Source organism: Tenrec ecaudatus, chromosome 18 (assembly GCF_050624435.1).
Source record: "Tenrec ecaudatus isolate mTenEca1 chromosome 18, mTenEca1.hap1, whole genome shotgun sequence".
Lineage (NCBI taxonomy): Eukaryota > Metazoa > Chordata > Mammalia > Afrosoricida > Tenrecidae > Tenrec > Tenrec ecaudatus.
This window is the reverse complement of record NC_134547.1, coordinates 36339045-36358488: the sequence shown is the minus strand read 5'-3', so window position 1 is coordinate 36358488 and position 19444 is coordinate 36339045. Positions and strand designations below refer to the sequence as shown.

Here is a 19444-nt window from a genome sequence, read left to right as displayed (position 1 = left end):
ATAAAATAGCGATAAGCAGATGTGTAAGTAGATAACGTCCTATTTTTTCTGATGGGAAAGTAAAGGATGGATCAGAGAGATGTACTGATAAAGCCAAAATGAACAGTAAAAATTTACTTATTTCTATAGCATTTTTAATAAAACCAGTGCAAATATTGAAAGTGGCTAACAACGTGGTTCTGCCTTATTTCAATCATACAGTTAGTAGAGCTCAGAAGACAAACAGTCTAAGTCTCCTTCTTGCATACTGTAATAGCCCAAGTGGATGTCACCGAGAAAAGGTCAGATTGTTCAGTAGATGAAATAATTTGCAGCTGAGACAAGGTTGACCTTTATATTAGCATGTTTGGGAGTATTTATATATTTAACTTTGGCTGGGGAGATTTGAATTTATAATTATGAAAAATTGTCCACCATATGTAATCAATATTGTACCTTATTAAATCAGTGATTGCAAAAAACAAGGTAATGTATGTTCTGCTTGTATTGTATAGACATCCCTTTTATGAGGTATTACATATATATGCATGCCTACTACTCAAATTGGTGGCTTGTGTGTTCTGATGCTAGAAACCATACTACATCTTTCAATCACCAGCACTGTTGGTACCCATGGTAGCTGGCTTCAGTGAACCTACTAGTCTAAAACAGACTAGTAAGAAGAAAGAATCAAACCACTTCTGAAAAATTAGTCACTGAAAACCTTATGAATAGTAGTGGAATGCTGTCCGATAGAGAGCCAGAGATGAGTTCCTCAGCTTGAAAGGCACTTAGAATGCAACCAGAAAAGAGCTGTCTCCTCAAAGCAAATTTGACTTTAATGCTGTAGATGGAGCAAAATGTGCAGGACTTTTACTTGCTGTGATTTAAAGCTGCACATGTAGCAAAACAAAATGTTTTTGATGAACAATCTGTGCCAAGTAGGGATTGGTTCAATTGTTTTAAAGTGAGAGCAGAACTACCTGCCACTGCAAGAGAAAGACAGGGCTTTCTACTCCAGTAAAGAGTTAAAGTCTTGGAAACTCACAGGGGCAATTTTACCCTGTCGATGGCGTCACTATGCTTTGGCATCAACTCAGTGGCAGGGTGTAAGCTATGTCTTGACAAGCTGTATAATTCTTCTCACTATTCTTCTAAACTCTGTTATATTTCCATTGTAAAACAACAGCAGGTTGACTTTTCAATGCTTATGTTTCACAATTCTGTTACTTGGAGGTTTGATAACTTGTTGGAATATAAAACTGATGATATACTCTATAAACTTTCACCAATTCACAATAAAATGTTATTAAAGAGTACAACTAAGGACCAGACAAATATCTAATTCTCACCTTTTCTTTTTAGACAGTGATTATAAAATGTGTTATTAAATTATTTTTTATATTTGTTATAGATTTCAAATATACTCATCAAGTATTTTAGAGTTATGTTCTACAGAATAGTTATCTAAGGGACATAAAATCACTGTCAGAAACATTAACTGGACAAATTTGGGGACAAATCTACTTTGAGATACAAAATGCTAAATGTCCTATTTGTTATTCTTAGCATACATTTAAAAATAATATTTCTTATTGACATATCTTACTCATTCTAACATATTCATTCACATACAGTTCTGTTGTTCAATACCATCAAGTGGGGTTATTCAATCATCTATGTTATCAACTCCCCTTTCACCCCTTCTCCTCTTCCCCTCACTTCCTGTACCCTCAGGGAACCATTACTCCTGTCACTGTCTCTAAGGGGCCATCTATCTTGACTACCATGTACCACTAACCTTAAATATATTTTTATAAAAACCCACAAATGTAACATGAAATTTTAAGCAACTAGAGGATAGTTACATGGTTCATCAGTGCCTCGCTGCACCCTGAATTTATCCTTCCTTCCATGAGGCCCTTCCAAGAGAGACTGTCCAATTGTCTTCCTGGCGGACTTTGGGTCTCCACTATATCCACTCCCCTTCATATCGATTTGGTTGTTTGTTTTTTGAATTTCTGATAACCTCTTCCCATGAACACTTCATGATCACACAGGCTGGTATACTTCTTCCATGTAGGCTTTGTTGCTTTCCTGCTACATGGCCACTTTTTAAGAATACATTTTAATTGGTTTGAATTTGACACCTTTTTGTCAGATTCTCTAAATTCTCTTTGAAATTTAGTTAACCTGTTTTTTAAAAAGTTAAATGTTATATGGTATGAGCATAATTAATTATCTCCCTCACATTTTATAAAACTGTAGCATCTTGATAACTTATTAAAGGTTTTTGAAATATCAGCATAAAGTAAACAACAAATTTAATTTCTCATCTGACAAAATTGTATCAGTATTTGCCTGTGAGTATGACTCAGAAGAGCATATTAGTGAATTAGTAGAGCATTTTATGGAGAAAATGAGAGCTCACTTTAAATATAGGCACAATATAAGAGTAATAATAGTCTATTCTTTATTTTTCTACAGTTCTCAGTGGTCTCTGTTCTAATGACTGTCCTCGTAAGATAACAGTGAGTAAACTCAACAAAGATGTAAATATTTCTGTCTGTGTTCTCTGCCTGATAAGTAGATGCATGCAAAATAGTTACAAGTTACAATCACATTGTTATTATGCTTTAGAAATGATTAAACTTTCCTTGAAATAAAGTGCCTTTCCTCAAAGGTTTCTCTCCTCAAGGTCCACATCCTTTGTGATGTCTTTTGTGATACTCTTGAAAGAATAACCGCTCCTTACATCATTTCTGTTCATCCTACAATTGTTTTTACCTATTAATACTAGATCATACATGTTTAGAATAGATGCCTCCCACACTAGACTCTGGCCCTTAAGCTCACACAAAAAGTATGGTAGGAAAAGTTGTATGATTAAGGCAGTCCATTCCTTCTAAGATTGCTAATGCGTCCTTTCTCCTCATGTAAGCCATTCCTGTCATATGGAGAATTGAGTCACGTACAAGGTCGCATAGGCCAGCATGCAGACTTGCTTATACATGAATTACTCTAACAGTCCAGCCACTTTGGACTTTTCTCTAGTGGTTACATCTGCCTCGCACTTTGGGCTCTCTTGGAATTTAACATTCTCTTGAACTCCTCTTCACATCAATCATTTCCTTGTCCACTGATACCACAGATCACAATTTTCTGATGACTGGAAAAACGTACGTACAGAGACTTCCCCAGTATTCCATATATATATGTATGTCAATTTGTACCAATTATGGACTCCGTGAGAAAGTAGATTCTTCATATTGCTTTGACATCAAAACTGTTCAGCCATAGTAGAAAATGTCTTTGTATTAAATACAACTAAGAGGGGAAAGTGTCCAGACAATACCTACCACTCAAGTTAAATTATGACTTGAATTCTGCTGGCTTTGTGCTCCCACCTGATGCCAGAAAGCTATTGGTACAGGGAGATGCAAGGATTGTTTAACTCAGTATCTCTTCAAGTCAGTATCCTCTGAGAAGTATTTCCTGCTTCCTCATTGATATGGGTTCAGCTACACCTAGTACCCTATGCTAAGTCTTAGATTTATCATATCTGTTCTTACTTGCTAAGTTATCTGGGTCTGTGTGCTATAATAGAAAGGGCCATATCTTACTTGTTATCTGTCCTCACTCCCTAACACAATGCCTGACTCATTCACATAATCAATGCTGGATGTATGAACAAATTAATTTCCCCTAAAATGTGGGGATTTTAAACAGCAGTTATCCAGACCATCTCTCATTATAATAACTTGTGTATTGTTAAATTTGAACAGAAATGCATTCTGTTGCGATATCACAAGGTTAAATGTTAAATGTTTTAACTTTGACAACATACAGCTTTTTCATGTATGTAGTCAAACAATGTACCCTTGACCTGTTTTTTTTCTTTTTGACAGAAAAGTTTTCAGACTTTTCCTTGTTCTCTTTAGGAATTTTCTGACTAGATATAAACCAACTAACTCTTCTTTTATGTTGATTAAGTGAGTTTTACCTCTCTCCCCGTTAAAGGGTGCCAGATTTTCATTCAACAAATACCCACTCATCATAACTGATTTATGTAGCTGACATTTTCCTACAATGTCATTCTATCCTTAATTCTATATATCTGGCTTTCTTTCTGATAGTGATAAGCATGCTTCTTGTACCAAAGATAGAAAAATAGTGACATGAATATTTTCTGCATTTAATATGCATTTATAGTCCTTTACTTACTTTGGTGAAAGGGAAAACATTTCACAGTTTTTATAAGAAAATGGCCAAAATTTAAGAAAGTAATTTATTAAATTTAATTTTCTGAGAAATAATATAAAAATTATGTCTTGAACTGGTTCAGAAAATGCATAATTATGAGAAATTCCAAAATGTTTGTAAAAATAGGTAAAAAAAGAGAAAGATAAACAAAGAATTACTTTTGTGAAAAATTTACTGCACATTAGGAAATTAGCTGTTTCCTAATATTTTACAATCATAAATTTATATTACATAATTGTTCATTTACCATCTGAAGTTGAATATGTGTTGTTTCTATTGCAGTAATCCTGAGTTTAAAACAAATTCTTAGGTAATCTAATTGATATAGACATAAGAGCCACCAAGATTTGGTCAGGATACAGAAAATCCTTTTAAAACATATAGAGGTGTTCCAACCCTGGTATATCATTTCATGAGCATTTAAAGATCTCTGCCATGGATTAGATGGCAGGCCGCTGATTCCAAAGTTGTTTGTTAAACCCACAAGTGATTCCATTCAAGAAAGAGGAGGTCGTCTGCCCCCCTCAAGATTCAGAGTCTTTGAAAACCTTATAAAGGGTCACTATGACCAGAATTCTGTTTAGTTTGGGTAATAGGCATATAGAAGATAGTTAGTTCAAAAAGAACCTGTGTAGTAATTAGGCAAGAAAAAAATTAAAGGCATCAAAATTAAGAAAGAGGAAATAAAGCTATCCCTTTTGACAGGTGGCATGATCGTCTTTTTTTTTTTTTTTTTGGTACTTCAATCTTTTCTCCATTTATCATAATGTGACCATTTGAGGATTTTTGGTTTTTTACATTGAGTTGTAATTCATATAGAAGGTTGCAAACCTAGATTTTCATCAGTAAGCCCTCCTCACTTTCAGTACTTCAATCTTTTCTCCATTTATCATAATGTGACCATTTGAGGATTTTTGGTTTTTTACATTGAGTTGTAATTCATACAGAAGGTTGCAAACCTAGATTTTCATCAGTAAGCCCTCCTCACTTTCAGCACAGTAGGGGTGTCATCTGCATTTCACAGATTAGTTTTTCTGTTGGTGGTAGAGGATTTTTTTTGTTTGGGGTGGTTTTTTTCAGCAGTTGTATTGGCATATACTTCACATAACATACAATCCATTATTGCAATTACACCAAGAAGAGTTGTACAGTCATCACCACAACCAGTTTTAGAATAAATTCGTACTTCTTGTTCTCATCATTATTAGCTCCCCTTTTGCCCCCAACCTTCCATACCTTGCCCCTAGCTACTATCTCTATATATACACCTATCCAGTATTTCATACACAGAAAAATATTTAAAAGGGAAAAAACCCTAAAAATAACAAAGTAAAACTAACAAAAACCTCAGTGAAAAAGAAAGCAGCAACAGGCCGTGAGGATGATGTTCCCAATTAGAGCAACCAGTCCACAGAGAGGACCACATGGCTGGCCCCACTTTGAGACACGACGTCCCTTACTGACCCATAGCCCTACAGGAAACAACACCAGAGACACAGTGTGGGAATTGCACCCGATCTGATCCCATCACACCAAGGCAAAACATTAAGGGGGTGCAACAGAACAGCAAGGGAATGGAGTGGTGAAGTCCCCAGTGAATGCTGAAGGTGGACTTTGGGGCCAGGGCATGACGCCCCAACAGACTGAACTGGAAAACACTCCTAAAGGCCAACAAACAATCCTTGAACTAATTACAAGTTGTTTTTTTCCTGTTGTGTTGTATTTTGGTTTTTTGTCATTGGTTTTTTGTTGTTTTGCTGCATATTGTTGCTTGGTTTTGCTCTGTCTTGTTTTTGTGCATGTTAATATCTCTGCAGGTCTATCTAAATAAGATAGGCTGGATGAACAATCTGGAGGAGAAAACAATGGGACTGACAGTTCCAGGAGGACATGGGAAAGGGGATGTGGGGGAAAGGAAGTGGTGTTAACAAACCTAGGGACAAGGGAACAACAAGTGACCCAAATCAGTGGTGAGGAGGGTGTGGGAGGCCTGGTAGGGCATGATCAAGGGTAATGTAACCAAGAGGAATTGCTAAAACCCTGGTGGGGACTGAGCATGATAGTAGGACAGGAGGAAAGTCAAAGAAATAGAGGAAAGAGCTGGGAGGCAAAGGGCATTTATAAAGACATGTCTAGATAAAGACATGTACATATGTAAATATATTTATATATGCGGATGGGGAAATAGATCTATGTGCATATATTTATAGGGTTAGTATTAAGGTAGCAGAAGGACATTGGTCCTCCACTCAAGTACTCCCTCAATGCAAGAATACGTTCTTCTATTAAATTGGCATTCTATGATTCTCACCTTCCCAACACAACCGCTGAAGACAAAGCAGGTGAATAAGCAAATGTCGTGAAGAAAGCTGATGGTGCCCGGCTATCAAAGATATAGCATCTGGGGTCTCTAAAGCTTATTGATAAACAAGCAGCCATCTAGCTCAGAAGCAACAAAGCACACATGGAAGAAGCACACCAGCCTGTGAGATCACGAGGTGTCCAAGGTATCAGGCATCATCAGAGCAAAAAGTCTTACCATAGTGAATGATGCAGGGAGTGCAGAATGGAGACCCAAAGCCCATTTGTAGGCCACTGGACATCCCCTTGTAGTAGGGTCTCGGGGAGGAGATGAGCCAGTTAGGGTGTGATGTAGCAATGATGAAAAATACAACTTTCCTCTAGTTCCTAAATGCTTCATCTACCCCCACTATCATAATCCCAAGTCTACCTTACAAATCTGGCTAGACCAGAGGATATACATTGGTACAGATAAGAACTGGAAACACAGGGAATCCAGGGCAGATGATCCCTTCAGGACCAGTGGTATGAATGGCGATACTGGGGGGGGGGGGTGTGTGAAGGGAAGGTGGGGTGGAGAGGGGAACCAATTACAAGGATCTACATTTAGCCTTCTCCCTGGGGGATGGACACAGAAAAGTAGGTGAAAGGAGACCTCAGACAGGGCAAGATAGGGCAAAATAATAATTTATAAATTATCATGGGTTCATGAGGGAGGGGGCACAGGGAGGGAGGGGAAAAATGAGGACCTGATGCCCGGGGCTTAAGTGGAGAGCAAATGTTTTGAGAATGATAAGGGCAATGAATATACAAATGTGCTTTACACAATCGACGTATGTATGGACTGTGATAAGAGTTGTATGAGACCCTAATTTTAAGAAAAAGAAAGCAGAAAGTAACCTAAAATGGATCATAAGAAAGATGAGATGATAAGGTGTTCAATTTTAAGCTAAATGCAGCTGCAATAATTCTCTTTCCAATGAATTCTAGACTATTTACTTTCCTGGTCCATTGTCAGAAGGAATTCATCGGAGGCTTAATGCACATATAATTCCCACTTTTTTTTTAACTGAACAATTTAAAAATGGGTAAAAAGAAAGACCGGTGCTCACTTCGGCAGCATATATAGTGAAATTGAAACTATCGAGAGAAGATCATCATAGCCCCTGCATGAGGATGACACACAAAGTTTTGAAGTGTTTCATATTTCTTAAAAGAAGGGAGGGGGTGCAAATGATATTACATTTTAACCTAAGTACATCTTCCATAATCAGATTTTCAATGCTTTCTGTGTAATAACAAAGCTATTCATAGCCCTCCACGATGATCAGAGGAGATTCTCCAGAGACTTAATCTGTGTGTGGACCCTGCAGATGGATTTTGAGCTTCCACTGCCATCCACAGCCTTCTGCAAATTGGATAGTCACAGTGTACACTCTGATCTCATTCCCTCCTATGAAAGTGGGATATTATTTAAAATCCTTGGATCACACGGGCTGAGGTGCTTCCCAGTGGACTTACTTAACACTTCACTTAGATGGCAGCTTGTTTGAAGACAAGCCTTTAAGACCCCGAATGCTATTCCTTCTGATAGCTGCATACCATCTAGTTTCACCACACTTCAGTGATCTCTTCATGAAGGTGAACATCAAGCAGGGCTATGTCATAAAACCTAATATTCTTAGATTGGGGCTAGAATTAAGTGTAAGACCAAAATCCATTTTATATCTTTGGTTTATGTCTCTCATTCACCTTAGAAAAATCCAAGCAGGGCTAAACAAAATGTGAAAGTCCTCTAGGAGCCCTCACTGGAAGTTGAACCACTCTTCAGGGGCAGTTAGGGCCAGTTCTAAGGCAAATATAAGAGCTAGGGCTCCTAGGGGGGTATGCTCAAAAGGTCACAGTCCATGAGGGGCTGGGTCTCCAAAGATCCTGAGGTTTGTGTGATGCATAGACTAGTCAGCTTTTGGTCATGGGACTAGGACAGGGCTGGTCTTTCTCAAGGTGGCTTTCATCTCGGGTCACTCTGAGTGGATTCAAAGCAATTTGGCTGAAGGTCCAACTAGGAGCTGAGGCATGAGCTTTTTCTACTCGGGTGTGATGGATCCACAGGGCATATCCTTTAACTTTAACAGCAGTTGGGGTTACGAATATTGTGGTATGGGATCTGGTCCTTGCTGATTTTAGGGGTTCCTGTTTCTAATTTTTGACCCACACCAAGTCACTGGGCTGAAAAGGGTGGACTGGGTTTCCCAAGGGGACCTGACCCCTATATAGCACAACATGATAGATGTCTCTGAGGGCATCTCCTAAGGCTTGGAGCTGTTCCCTGAAGCCTTGCAGCCCTGGGGCAATGGGGTCACCTTGAATTGTCTTAGTAGGGTTGAGGGTTCTCCCAGAAATTATTTTTAAAAGAGAGTATCCGCTGGAGTCCCGGATGCACCAAGCCTGGAGCAACAAATCCACATATCCTACGATTCAATAGTTCAGCCATTCAATCATAACAAGAAAAATAATACAATAAGTTTTAGAACACTTTCTCCTTAACCCCCACCCTGTTAAATCACCTTTAAAATGAGTTGTATAATCACAATCAGTTCTAGTGCTCCCTAACTCCCACCCCCTCCCCTACGTCCCCTATAAACCATTTCATCAGTTATCATCTCTCTGCAGCCACTCCTTCTGTGCTTCACAAACTGGGAAACCCAGTAGAAACAATCAAAAACAAAATCCAAATAAAGTGATAAAGATAAAAATACAAATAATGAGTAAGAAAAAGGACCACCATCAACTTTAAAGCCAAGGAGGAAATTTTGTCATGGAACACTCAAGGGATACTTTCACCTAGAACAAATTCAGGCTAGGTCATTAGGGAGGTGAACTGGCCGAGTATCAAGTTCAATTCAGCATAATCACGTTTACAATTTCTGTCTGATAGTAAGGCTGTTTGAGACCCTTGCCTGTTCTAGTGGGACGTCTGCCAGCCACTTAATCGAACTACTCTGCAGATGGGTTTGGGGCTCCACTGACTCCCATAGCCTTCTACTATTGAGGTGTTCATAATTTTAGCTCAGATACTTTTCCCTTCATCATATTTTAATGTTGTTATTGTCATCTTTAGATCACAAAAGCTGTTGTGCTTCTTCCATGTGGACTTAATTGAAGCCTCACTTAAATGGGTGCTTGTTTGAGTACATTCCTGTAAGACATCTGCTTTCTTCACCACACTTTTCTGTAGCACCCTTATCTTCAATGATCATTTTATGAACGAACTGTTCTTGGATTGGGGCTACAATTAAGTATGAATCCAGAATTCATGTGCATGTCCATGGGATATGTACGATTCAGGTTTAATTATATGGCAAAATCAAAACTCCCTAAGACCAACTACACCAATAACAGCAACAAACTAACCAGCAAACAAACAGATAAAAAGGAAAACAAAGCTAATGGCAGGAAAAAGAACCAATAGAAATGAAAAAGTACAACACTGTCAGTCACGATTGCACTGATAACATTGTCAGTTTTCACAATGACACAGAGAGGAGTGTATGTGAGCACATTTCCACCTTAGCTGTAACCCATGAGTTGTTACCCTACACAGTTTGATATTTCCCTTTGATTGTGCTCTGTGTACTTAACTGTGGGGATTGGTGTCATGGGTACTTTCCTGGATCAATTATTCCAAGTGCAGATCCCTGCCCAGCAGATTAAAACCTGCCAGATGACTGTGAGGTGGGCATCAAGGTATGGTGAGCTGGGTCCCTTTCCATGGGACACTCACCCCCAGGTCAAAGGACTGCCACTTGCACAGTCCCGGGTCGGCCTTCCTTTGTTTTCTCCCCCACCCAAGTACCCCGTCCTCAGTCCAAGGGTGCAACACCTTTAAGGCAGGGCTCAGTTCATTCAGCTGAACCTCTGTGTTAAGTCTTTCAGGTGTAGCCCCTGACTCTAAGTTTTTTTACAGAAGCAGACGACTACTTTCTCCTGTAGAGTGACTGATAGGTTCAAACCACCAACCTTTAACTAGTGAACTACCAGGGTTCCTTCGAAGAATGACAATATCAGCAAATCGTGTGCTGCAAGACTGTAGGAAGTACATATTACTAATGATAATATGTCCCGAATATGTACCAAAAATATAAAAGAGGATCACAAGTGCTGTTCATTCATCATAACCTTAATATATCATACATTGAAAATTTCCTGGATAGTCATGAAACATCTGATTTCAAGACTACTGTAGAACTGGGGAGAGAGAAATAGAAGCAGAGTAAAGTAAAGCTTATTATTGTTGTTATTATTATTAGAAAGCTTATTATTATTATTGTTAACAAAAGCCAGCATTTTTCTTGAGTAAGCACTCCTTGAATTTCTACAAACTTTTGGTTACATTCCAGCATTCTGCAAAAGTTGGGTTCAGGCCTACTTTTGCCTGTTTTCTCAATGCTGTTATGGAGGAACAGGTTTTCAATGACACTTACTATACCATCTCAGAAGCGCTTTTTCTATGTTACATTAAAATCCATTAGCCTGTCTTAACTTTGAATGGACCTTTATCCACACATGGTTTTATAACATTGCATGTTAGTCATTTGGAAAATATGGATTTACTAAGTTATAAAGATCTTCCCATTGTTAACATATTACATTATATAATACTGTTCAAATCACATCTGTTACTGTCACCACAGAGCTCAAAAAAAAAAAAACACCTAATCTATTAGTCTGGGTACTTTAGAGAAATGAATCCACAGATCCACAGAAACTCATGTATAAGAGAGAGTTTTATATAAAGGTTAAATGTGCATCAAGAAAGCCTCCAACTCAGTGCTTCCCAAGCCCACAAGTCCAACATTAACCCATATATCCAACAACAATCCACAAAACCCTGCTCCATCTCACAAAACAGACGCAACGATGACGACTGCAGGAGGAAAGCCCAGTCAGCGAATGTAAATATCTCAGCACTTGCAGGGCTCTCCACACAGGTGCTCCAGCACCCAGAGCTGCATAGGGGTAGGTCCATGTGGCTTCTCCTCAGGGATGTCTCACAGGAAGTGAGCCTTGCCAGCTAAAGCAGGGAACTGGCTAAGGCAGCTGCCATCCTGGTCCGACCATCAGAAAGCAAGAGAGCTGAGAACTAGAAAGGCAACCCTGAGCCATTTATCCCTCCATCCTTCAATTAACCCCACATGTATTTATCAGTCAGATTGGCACAATAACGACCTCACCTAAGTACTAGAAAGCTGTCATGTTCATCTAAACATGTTTTAATTTTTACTTAAAAGCACAAATGTAATATTAACCATTATTACTCTTGTTTTGTAAACAGAGGCTTACTTTGACCCTTTTCAAGAAAATGTCGATTAAATAGCCAATTCTTAATAACCACAACTTGGTGCCACTGCTAGTTACACACCCATGATTTTGAATCTGTAGCTCAAAATACATCTAAACATTTTCTGGAAAGCATTTTTTACCTTATAGCATCTGGGGTCTTAAAGGATGGAAGATAAACAGGCCACCATCTAGCTGAAAAGCAACCAAGTCCACACAGAAGAAGCACACCAGCCTGTATGATCACGAGGTGTCAAAGGGATCAGGTTTCAGGCATCAAAGAAGGAAAAATCATATCATTGTGTGCTCTCCTTCCCGATGACTGCTGAGGACAAATGGGACATAAACAAGTATGGTGAAGAAAGCTATCAAAAGATATTGTGTCTGGGGTCATAAAGGCTTGAAGGTAAACAAGCAGCCATCTAGCACAAAAGCATCAAAGCCCACATAGAAGAAGCACCCTAGCCTGTATGAACATGAGGTGTCGAAGGGATCAGGTATCAAGCATCAAGGAACAAAAATCACATTGTGAATGAGGGGGAGTGCAGAGTGGGGACCCAAAGGCCATTTGTGGGCAACTGGACATCCCCTTACAGAAGGGTCACGGGGAGAAGACAAGCTGGTCAGGATGCAGTGTAGCACCAATGAAACATACAACTTTCCTCTGGTTCTTAAATGCTTCTTCCAAAACCAGCTGGATCGGAGGATGTAAACTGGTACAGATAGGAACTGGAAAACACCGGGAATACAGGACAGATGAACCCCTCAGGACCACTGGTGAGAGTGGTGATACCAGGAGGGTAGAGCGAAGGTGGGGTAGAGACGGGGAACCGATTACAAAGATCTACATGTAAACTTCCTGGAGGTCAGACAACAGAAAAGTCGGTGGAGGGAGACCTTGGACAATGTAAGATATGACAAAATAAAAATTACTTGTAAATTATCAAGGGTTTATGAGGGAGGGGGGAGCAGGGAGGGAGGGGGAAAAGTGAGGAGCTGATGCCAGGGGCTCAAGTGGAAAGCAGATGTTTTGAAAATGATAGTGGCAACAAATGTGCAAATGTGCTTGACACAATGGATGTATGTGTGGATTATTATAAGAGTTGTACAAGCCCCCAATAAAATGATTAACAAAAGAAAACCAATCTTGGGACCTTCCTGGCCTCTTTGAACCTTGCCTTGAGAATTAGTTTGTAAACTGAATAAGGATTTCTGGATCTTCCCTTCAAATATTAGATTGACAGGCCCATGGTGAGAGCTGAACTTAAGGTGAGCGTAAGGAGTCACTGATGTAATTATTGAATATAAGTGGGAAAAACAAAATTTACCTAAATAAATCTGTAAAATGAGATACTATAGATAGTAGGGCAGAGTCATTCTAATGTGAACTAGGACCAAAAAAGTCAGTAGTTTGAAGGTTTGCTGAAAAAAATACAAGTAACTAAACATATTATTTAAGATTTTTGCATTTAGGCTAAAGCGATAAAAATTTTTAAAAGGAATAATTAGATGATGATGAAAATAATTCCATATCTCTTCAACTGTCAATGACTAGATTTTAAATTGTGGCTATCTAAAGAACAATACCTTTGCTTGCCTATTTTCAAAATATGAATGCACCTATAGAATTCTGATAACTATTTTGTGGAAATAGTATGTAGTATAAGTATACAGTATCTTTTCTACATAAAATACTGTAAGCCCAGGGTACCAGCCTTTCAATATATAGACAAGTGAAATTTGAGGTTAAAATACAGTGACCTTAAAAGCATCACTGGAATGGGGCAGATTTAGAATATGAAAGGACATACCCTATTCCCAAGACAAAGACCAGGAGAGAGTAGATAACGCAGACAGAGAAGGAATGGGATTGTTCACATAGTTGGGAGGAATAGAAAGTGATCCGACTACTGCAATGCAAGGGGGGAATTAATGCTGCCTTGTAAAGTTGAAGATGAATATATCCTGTGATATGGAAGAATTTAAATTTACGTTTTTTCTATTCATAGGGTTCTTTTGAAATGCTATCTATGGTATTTTTCTCTAAATAATTGTCATCTGGGTAAAAAAAGTCTATAAGACATTTTGCTTTATAACAAATGTACTTGAAACTTGAAATCATTCACATTCTTTTCAAGGCTTAACTACTACTTTTTTTTAATTACAGCCCTTTGGAGTAAATCAGCCTGGACCATATATCATGTATACAACTGTAGATGCAAATGGGTATCTGAAAAATGGCTCAGGTAAGACTGGATAAAATGTCCAATGCTGCATAAAATCATCTTCAAATATAGTGACAAGGTAAATTTAGTGAAAAACATTGTAGCATGTTTTCACACCTGTTTATAAAATCATTTATTTTAGAATGGGTAGATAACAGAGTTTCCATGACCAAAAAAATATTAACATTTAATCCCTTGTATATCATCATTGTGATAGAGCAATGTTTCCTAATGGGCAACACCCCCTGGATGGGGAGGAAGCAGCATTAAAACAATCAGAGACAGCTGCAGAAGCAGGTACCTGCACTGGATTATGGGCTATAGTACAAAAGTTTTTGATTGCCATGAGAACATTGAGAACTTTCTTTTCTGAAAAGGGGGCAGGTGTTAGGCCAAGTAAATTTGGGAACCTGTGATATAGAGCCCAGCCGTTATCTTTTGGAGGGGCAAGTCCTAGAGTTAAGATGGTGGCATAGCCTTGGTCATTCCTCAGCTCTTCTCCAGGGAAATAATCTGTGATCAGTATCAGAAGGGAATGGACCATACTTAGGTTGGGGTGGACAGTAGGGTCTGATTGTTCTCAATGGCAGACAACCTTCAGGCAGATAATATTCAAGCATATCGTAAAACTTCTTAAAATTGGCACTATTATGGGTGATACTGTGGGGAATGCATTTCATTTATTTATTTATTTATAAGATCATTTTATTGGGGCCTCTTTCAGCTCTTGTAACAATCTCGACATCAGTTGTCTCAAACATATCTGTACATATGTTGCCATCATTATTTTCTAAACATTTACATTCTATTTGTGCCCTTGGTATCAGCTACTCTTGACCCTCCCACTCTCTTGACCCTTGATAAATAATAAATTATTATTTTCATATCTTACACCAATTACTGTCTCCCTCCCCGCATGGTTTCTTGAGATAAAATAAATCACTATATACTAAAAGTTAAAGGATATAGTAAAAAAGTGTTTAGAAGGATATCTGTAACTATACTATAGATACCTACATTTTAAAAGAGAAAGGTATTAAATTTTTAGTCTAACTTTCACCTTTGATGACTAGAGGAAGAAAAGCAAGCTAAGCCCAAAGGAAGAAAGAAATAAAAAGATTAAAAAATAAATGAAAAAAAGAATAGAAAAAAATAAAATCAACAAAACCAAAATTTTCACCTTTTAAAAGATCAGTAAAATAGAATAAATTCTTTAGCTAATTTTAAAATAGTCAAATCATTAAAATCAGAAATAAAAAAGAAAATTACTAATTATTTTACAGAAAGAAAAAGGACTTTAAGATCATACTATGAACAAATCAAAACCAACAAATTTAGTTCCCTAATTGAAATCAACAAATTCCTAGAAAAACACAAACAATCCAAACTGACTCGAGAAGAAACAGAATACCTTAAATAGACCTGTAACAACAAAAACAGAAGTAGAAGGCCCCCTGATATTGTAAGGTCCATCTCTCCGGGACTAGATTTCAGCCTCGGTCCTTGGCTCCGCGCGAGAAAGATTTCATGCCGAAGCCGGGCTCGTGATCCAAGTGAATTTAATGAAAGTTCAAAGAAGCATCAGGTTTTACGCGGCACCCATAGGATTCCTTTGACCATGCGGCCTGGCAGAGACTGCTCCGGGACACGCAAGGATCTCTCCCCTCCCACGAAGACCAAGACGAAGACGACCAGACCACCCAAGCAAGACAAGACAAGCCAAGACCCTCTCCCTCTCTGTTCCTGCCTTCTTAAGGGTTCCGGGGGAGGCATGGTGAACGACCCCAGGTCGATCCCATTGGCTGAATTGCAATCACCCGGCCCAGATGGGCTGCTCCAGGTGTAATGCCCATTCAAACCCACCCGCGAGAAAATCCAGCTTTTGTCTTTTGCTGGCTCTCCTGGGCATGCGTAAATGGACTTCCCAATTCCCTAGGCTAAGCTACCTAACAATATCGCTGATTAATTCTCCCAAACATCAAAACAAAAATAAAAGCACTATTTCTACTCAAAATCTACCAAAAAGTAAGAATATATCCTCGCATGTTCTATGAGACCAAACTTGCCTGATACCAATGCCTGACAAAGATAACACTAGAAAAGAAAATATAGACCTATTCCTCTTAGGAATAGAAATGCTAACTTTTTCAACAAAATACTAGCAAACCAAAAGCAATGGCACAGTAAAAGCATTATACACTGTAACAACATGGATTTAGCCCAGGAAAGTAAGAGTGATTCAACTTAAGAGATCAATTTAATACACACAGAACAGAAGGTGACCCAAAAAAGCATTTGATAAAATTCAACAGCCTTTCGTAATAAATACTCGGACTCTCACTCACTGCCACTGAGTGGATTCCCATTCTTAGTGACCCTGTTGGACAGGGTGGAACTGCCTCTGTTGGTTTTAAGACCACATGTAACTCTTCTCACACCTAGAGTCTGATGGTTCCCAACAGCTGACCTTTCAGTTCACAGCCAAATGCATACCCCTCGAGGGCCACCAGGGTTCCTCTTAAAACTAGACATAGTGCAACTTGTTTAACATGATAAAAGCTACCCAATAGATTGAATGGCTTCCTCAGTGGTGAGATTGTCCACCTTTGCCCACAAGAACAGCAACAAGATAAAGATGCCTTCTTTCACCACTTCTGCTCAGCAGAGTACTGACATTCTAATCTGAGCAGTTGGACAATTCAAAGATGATTCATATAGAAAATCCTGAAGAATGCACAAGGAAAAAATATTTATGCTTATAAATGAATTCGGCAAAATCACAGTTACAAGTCAACATGAAGAAATATATCTATACACTGTCCTAGGGGGAAGAAAAACCATCGCAAAGTTATAATAGTGGGGAAAAATTATTCAACATATGTAGTAAAGAGAAAAGAGAGGAGGGGAATGTACTACGGTGCCATTAAAGGTACGTCTGAGAGTCCAACGAGCAATACAGGGTTATCACTTTATCTACAGAGTTGGTAGTGGTTTGATTCTTCAGTAAATAAGGTAAGTATAAAAAGTCACTTCTGCAAAGATCTTTGTCAAAACTTTGTGATAGACATTTAGGAGGGGTCTTTTGCTGATTCTTCAGACCAGAATTTCAGGAGACAAAGGAAATAGCCCTTTTCTATTTTCATATTTGGGCTTGAGGAGGAACCATCTTACTTTACCCTCAGTCTTTGAGTATGCTCCTCCTTCTTCTGTCTATGTTTACTATTTAGAACTTGCTTATCCCTGCACTCCTGGAATGCCTAAGAGGTCTCTCGGGGGAACTCTCCTTCCCTGTCACCTTGGGACTTCACCTTGGCAGCTTGGTAGGCAGAAAGTGAGTGTGGGAGTACTCAAAATGGAATTATAACTATTTGAAGTCTCAAGGGGAATCTGGGGCTCTGTCAGGGGGGCCCTTGGTTTTAGGAACTAGCACAGTATTGGCAATGAAGAATCTGAAAAGAAAATTAAGAAGATAATTCCACTTACCATAGCACGTAAAAAGGGGGAGCAGGGAGGGAGAAGAAAAAGAGGACTTGATGCAAAGAGCTTAAGTGGAGAGCAAATGCTCTGAAAATGATGAGGGCAAAGAATGTACAGATGTGCTTTATACAGTTGATGTATGTATATGTATGGATTGTGATAAGAGTTGTATGAGCCCCTAATAAAAATGTTTTTTAAAATAGCACATAAAAGAATAAAATTCTAGAACTCCATTTAACCAAAAAAATTAAAAACTTGCACACAGAATAACAGAACAGCAGAAAGAAATTAAAGAAGACCTCAGTAAATGAAAAAAATAGCCTTAGTTCATATTTTGATAGACTTATTATTGTTTAAGTGACATTATTACCAAAGCAGTATTCCTATAAAGAAAGAATTCCTGCTGATTTTGGAGGAAGTAGTCACTGGAAACCTTATGCATAGCATTGAAACCTTGTCAAATACTGAAGGCCTGATGACTGGAAGCAAAACTTTATCAGAGATACTCCTGAAGGATGGGCCCCTTGGGTGGGGAGGGACTCCAAATTGATCCTGTTGAATGGCTGCTTTCTCAAAGTAGAGTCAAAACATGGTGATGTAATGGAGTAAAGCCTGTGGGAACTGAACTTTGGGGATCTTTGTTTGCTGGTGGGTCACACCTTAAGGTAAGAAGAAACAGCTGCAAATGTTTAAAGGCCAGTAGCCTAGGCTAAAAGGGACTGGTACTGATCTTTTTGAGTCAGATCATCATAAGGTTTACTGTGCCAGTAATGACACATCAAGAGGAATGACTTTGTACTCACTATCAGCAAGGACATTTCAAGATCTATCTTGAAGTACAATGTTGGCTGTTATAATATTATATCTATCCACCTTCAAGGAAATCCAAAAAGTACAGCTCTTATTTATTTATGCACTGTTGTACTAAAGCTACTAATGAAAACATTGAAGAATTCTGCCATATCTTTATTATGAAATTGATCAAACATGCGATCAGGATGCATTAATCATTATTGGCTATTGGAAAGCAAAAGTTGGAAACAAAGAGAAAGCAACAGTAGTTGGAAAATATGATCTTGGTGATAGAAATGAAGCTAGAGATTGCATGATAGCATAGAATTTTGCAAAATCAACAACTTGTTCATAGCAAATACCATTTTTCAACAACATAAACAGTGACTATGCACCTGGATTTCAACAGATGGAACATACACAATTCAAATTGATTACATCTGTGGGAAGATGTGATGGAGAAGCTCAATGCCAGCAGCTAAAACCAGACCAGTGGGCAACAGTGGAAGAGACCATCAATTGTTCATATATAAGTTCAGTATAAAGCTGAAGAAAATTAGAACAAGTCCATGAGAGCTCAAATATGTCTCGCAGTCTACCCCACCTGAATTTTAAGAACAGATTTGACACATTGAACACTAATGTGGAAAACCTCATGAATTGTGGGAGGACATCAAGAACATCATTCATGAAGAAGCCAAAAAGTCACTAGAAAGACAGGAAATAAAGAAAAGACCTATGTGGATATCAGAAGACTGAAACTTGTTCTTAATCATACAGTAGCTAAGGCAAATATAAGAAATGAAATAAAAGAAATGAACGGAAAGTTTCAACAAACAACTTGAGAAGACAAAGTGAAATGCTATAATTAAATGTGCAAATCCAAGACCTAGAGTTAGAAAAACTTATTTAAAAAACAATAAAAAACAGATTTACTGGGCTGGTTGAGACAAGAAGACTCCCCAATACTATTTTTCAAATCGTCAACCCAAACTCACCCGTGAGACCAAACAGTCAACAATTACTTTGAAACAAAGATGAGAATGCAAAGAAAAATAGATAACAGA

General features: G+C 38.4%; 1 protein-coding gene and 1 non-coding gene across 2 annotated transcripts in view; both read left to right on the top strand.

Moving 5' to 3' along the window:
* The window catches only part of ITFG1 (integrin alpha FG-GAP repeat containing 1), a 242724-nt gene that overhangs the window by 187986 nt on the left and 35294 nt on the right, over positions 1-19444 (top strand). The window contains exons 13-14 of the mRNA XM_075537119.1: positions 2467-2510; positions 14051-14129. Coding sequence (XP_075393234.1) covers positions 2467-2510; positions 14051-14129 — 123 coding nt within the window. The remainder of the gene's footprint in view (positions 1-2466; positions 2511-14050; positions 14130-19444) is intronic.
* On the top strand, positions 7648-7754 carry LOC142432860 (U6 spliceosomal RNA). The gene has a single exon (XR_012780962.1). It is a non-coding gene; the product is annotated as a U6 spliceosomal RNA (small nuclear RNA).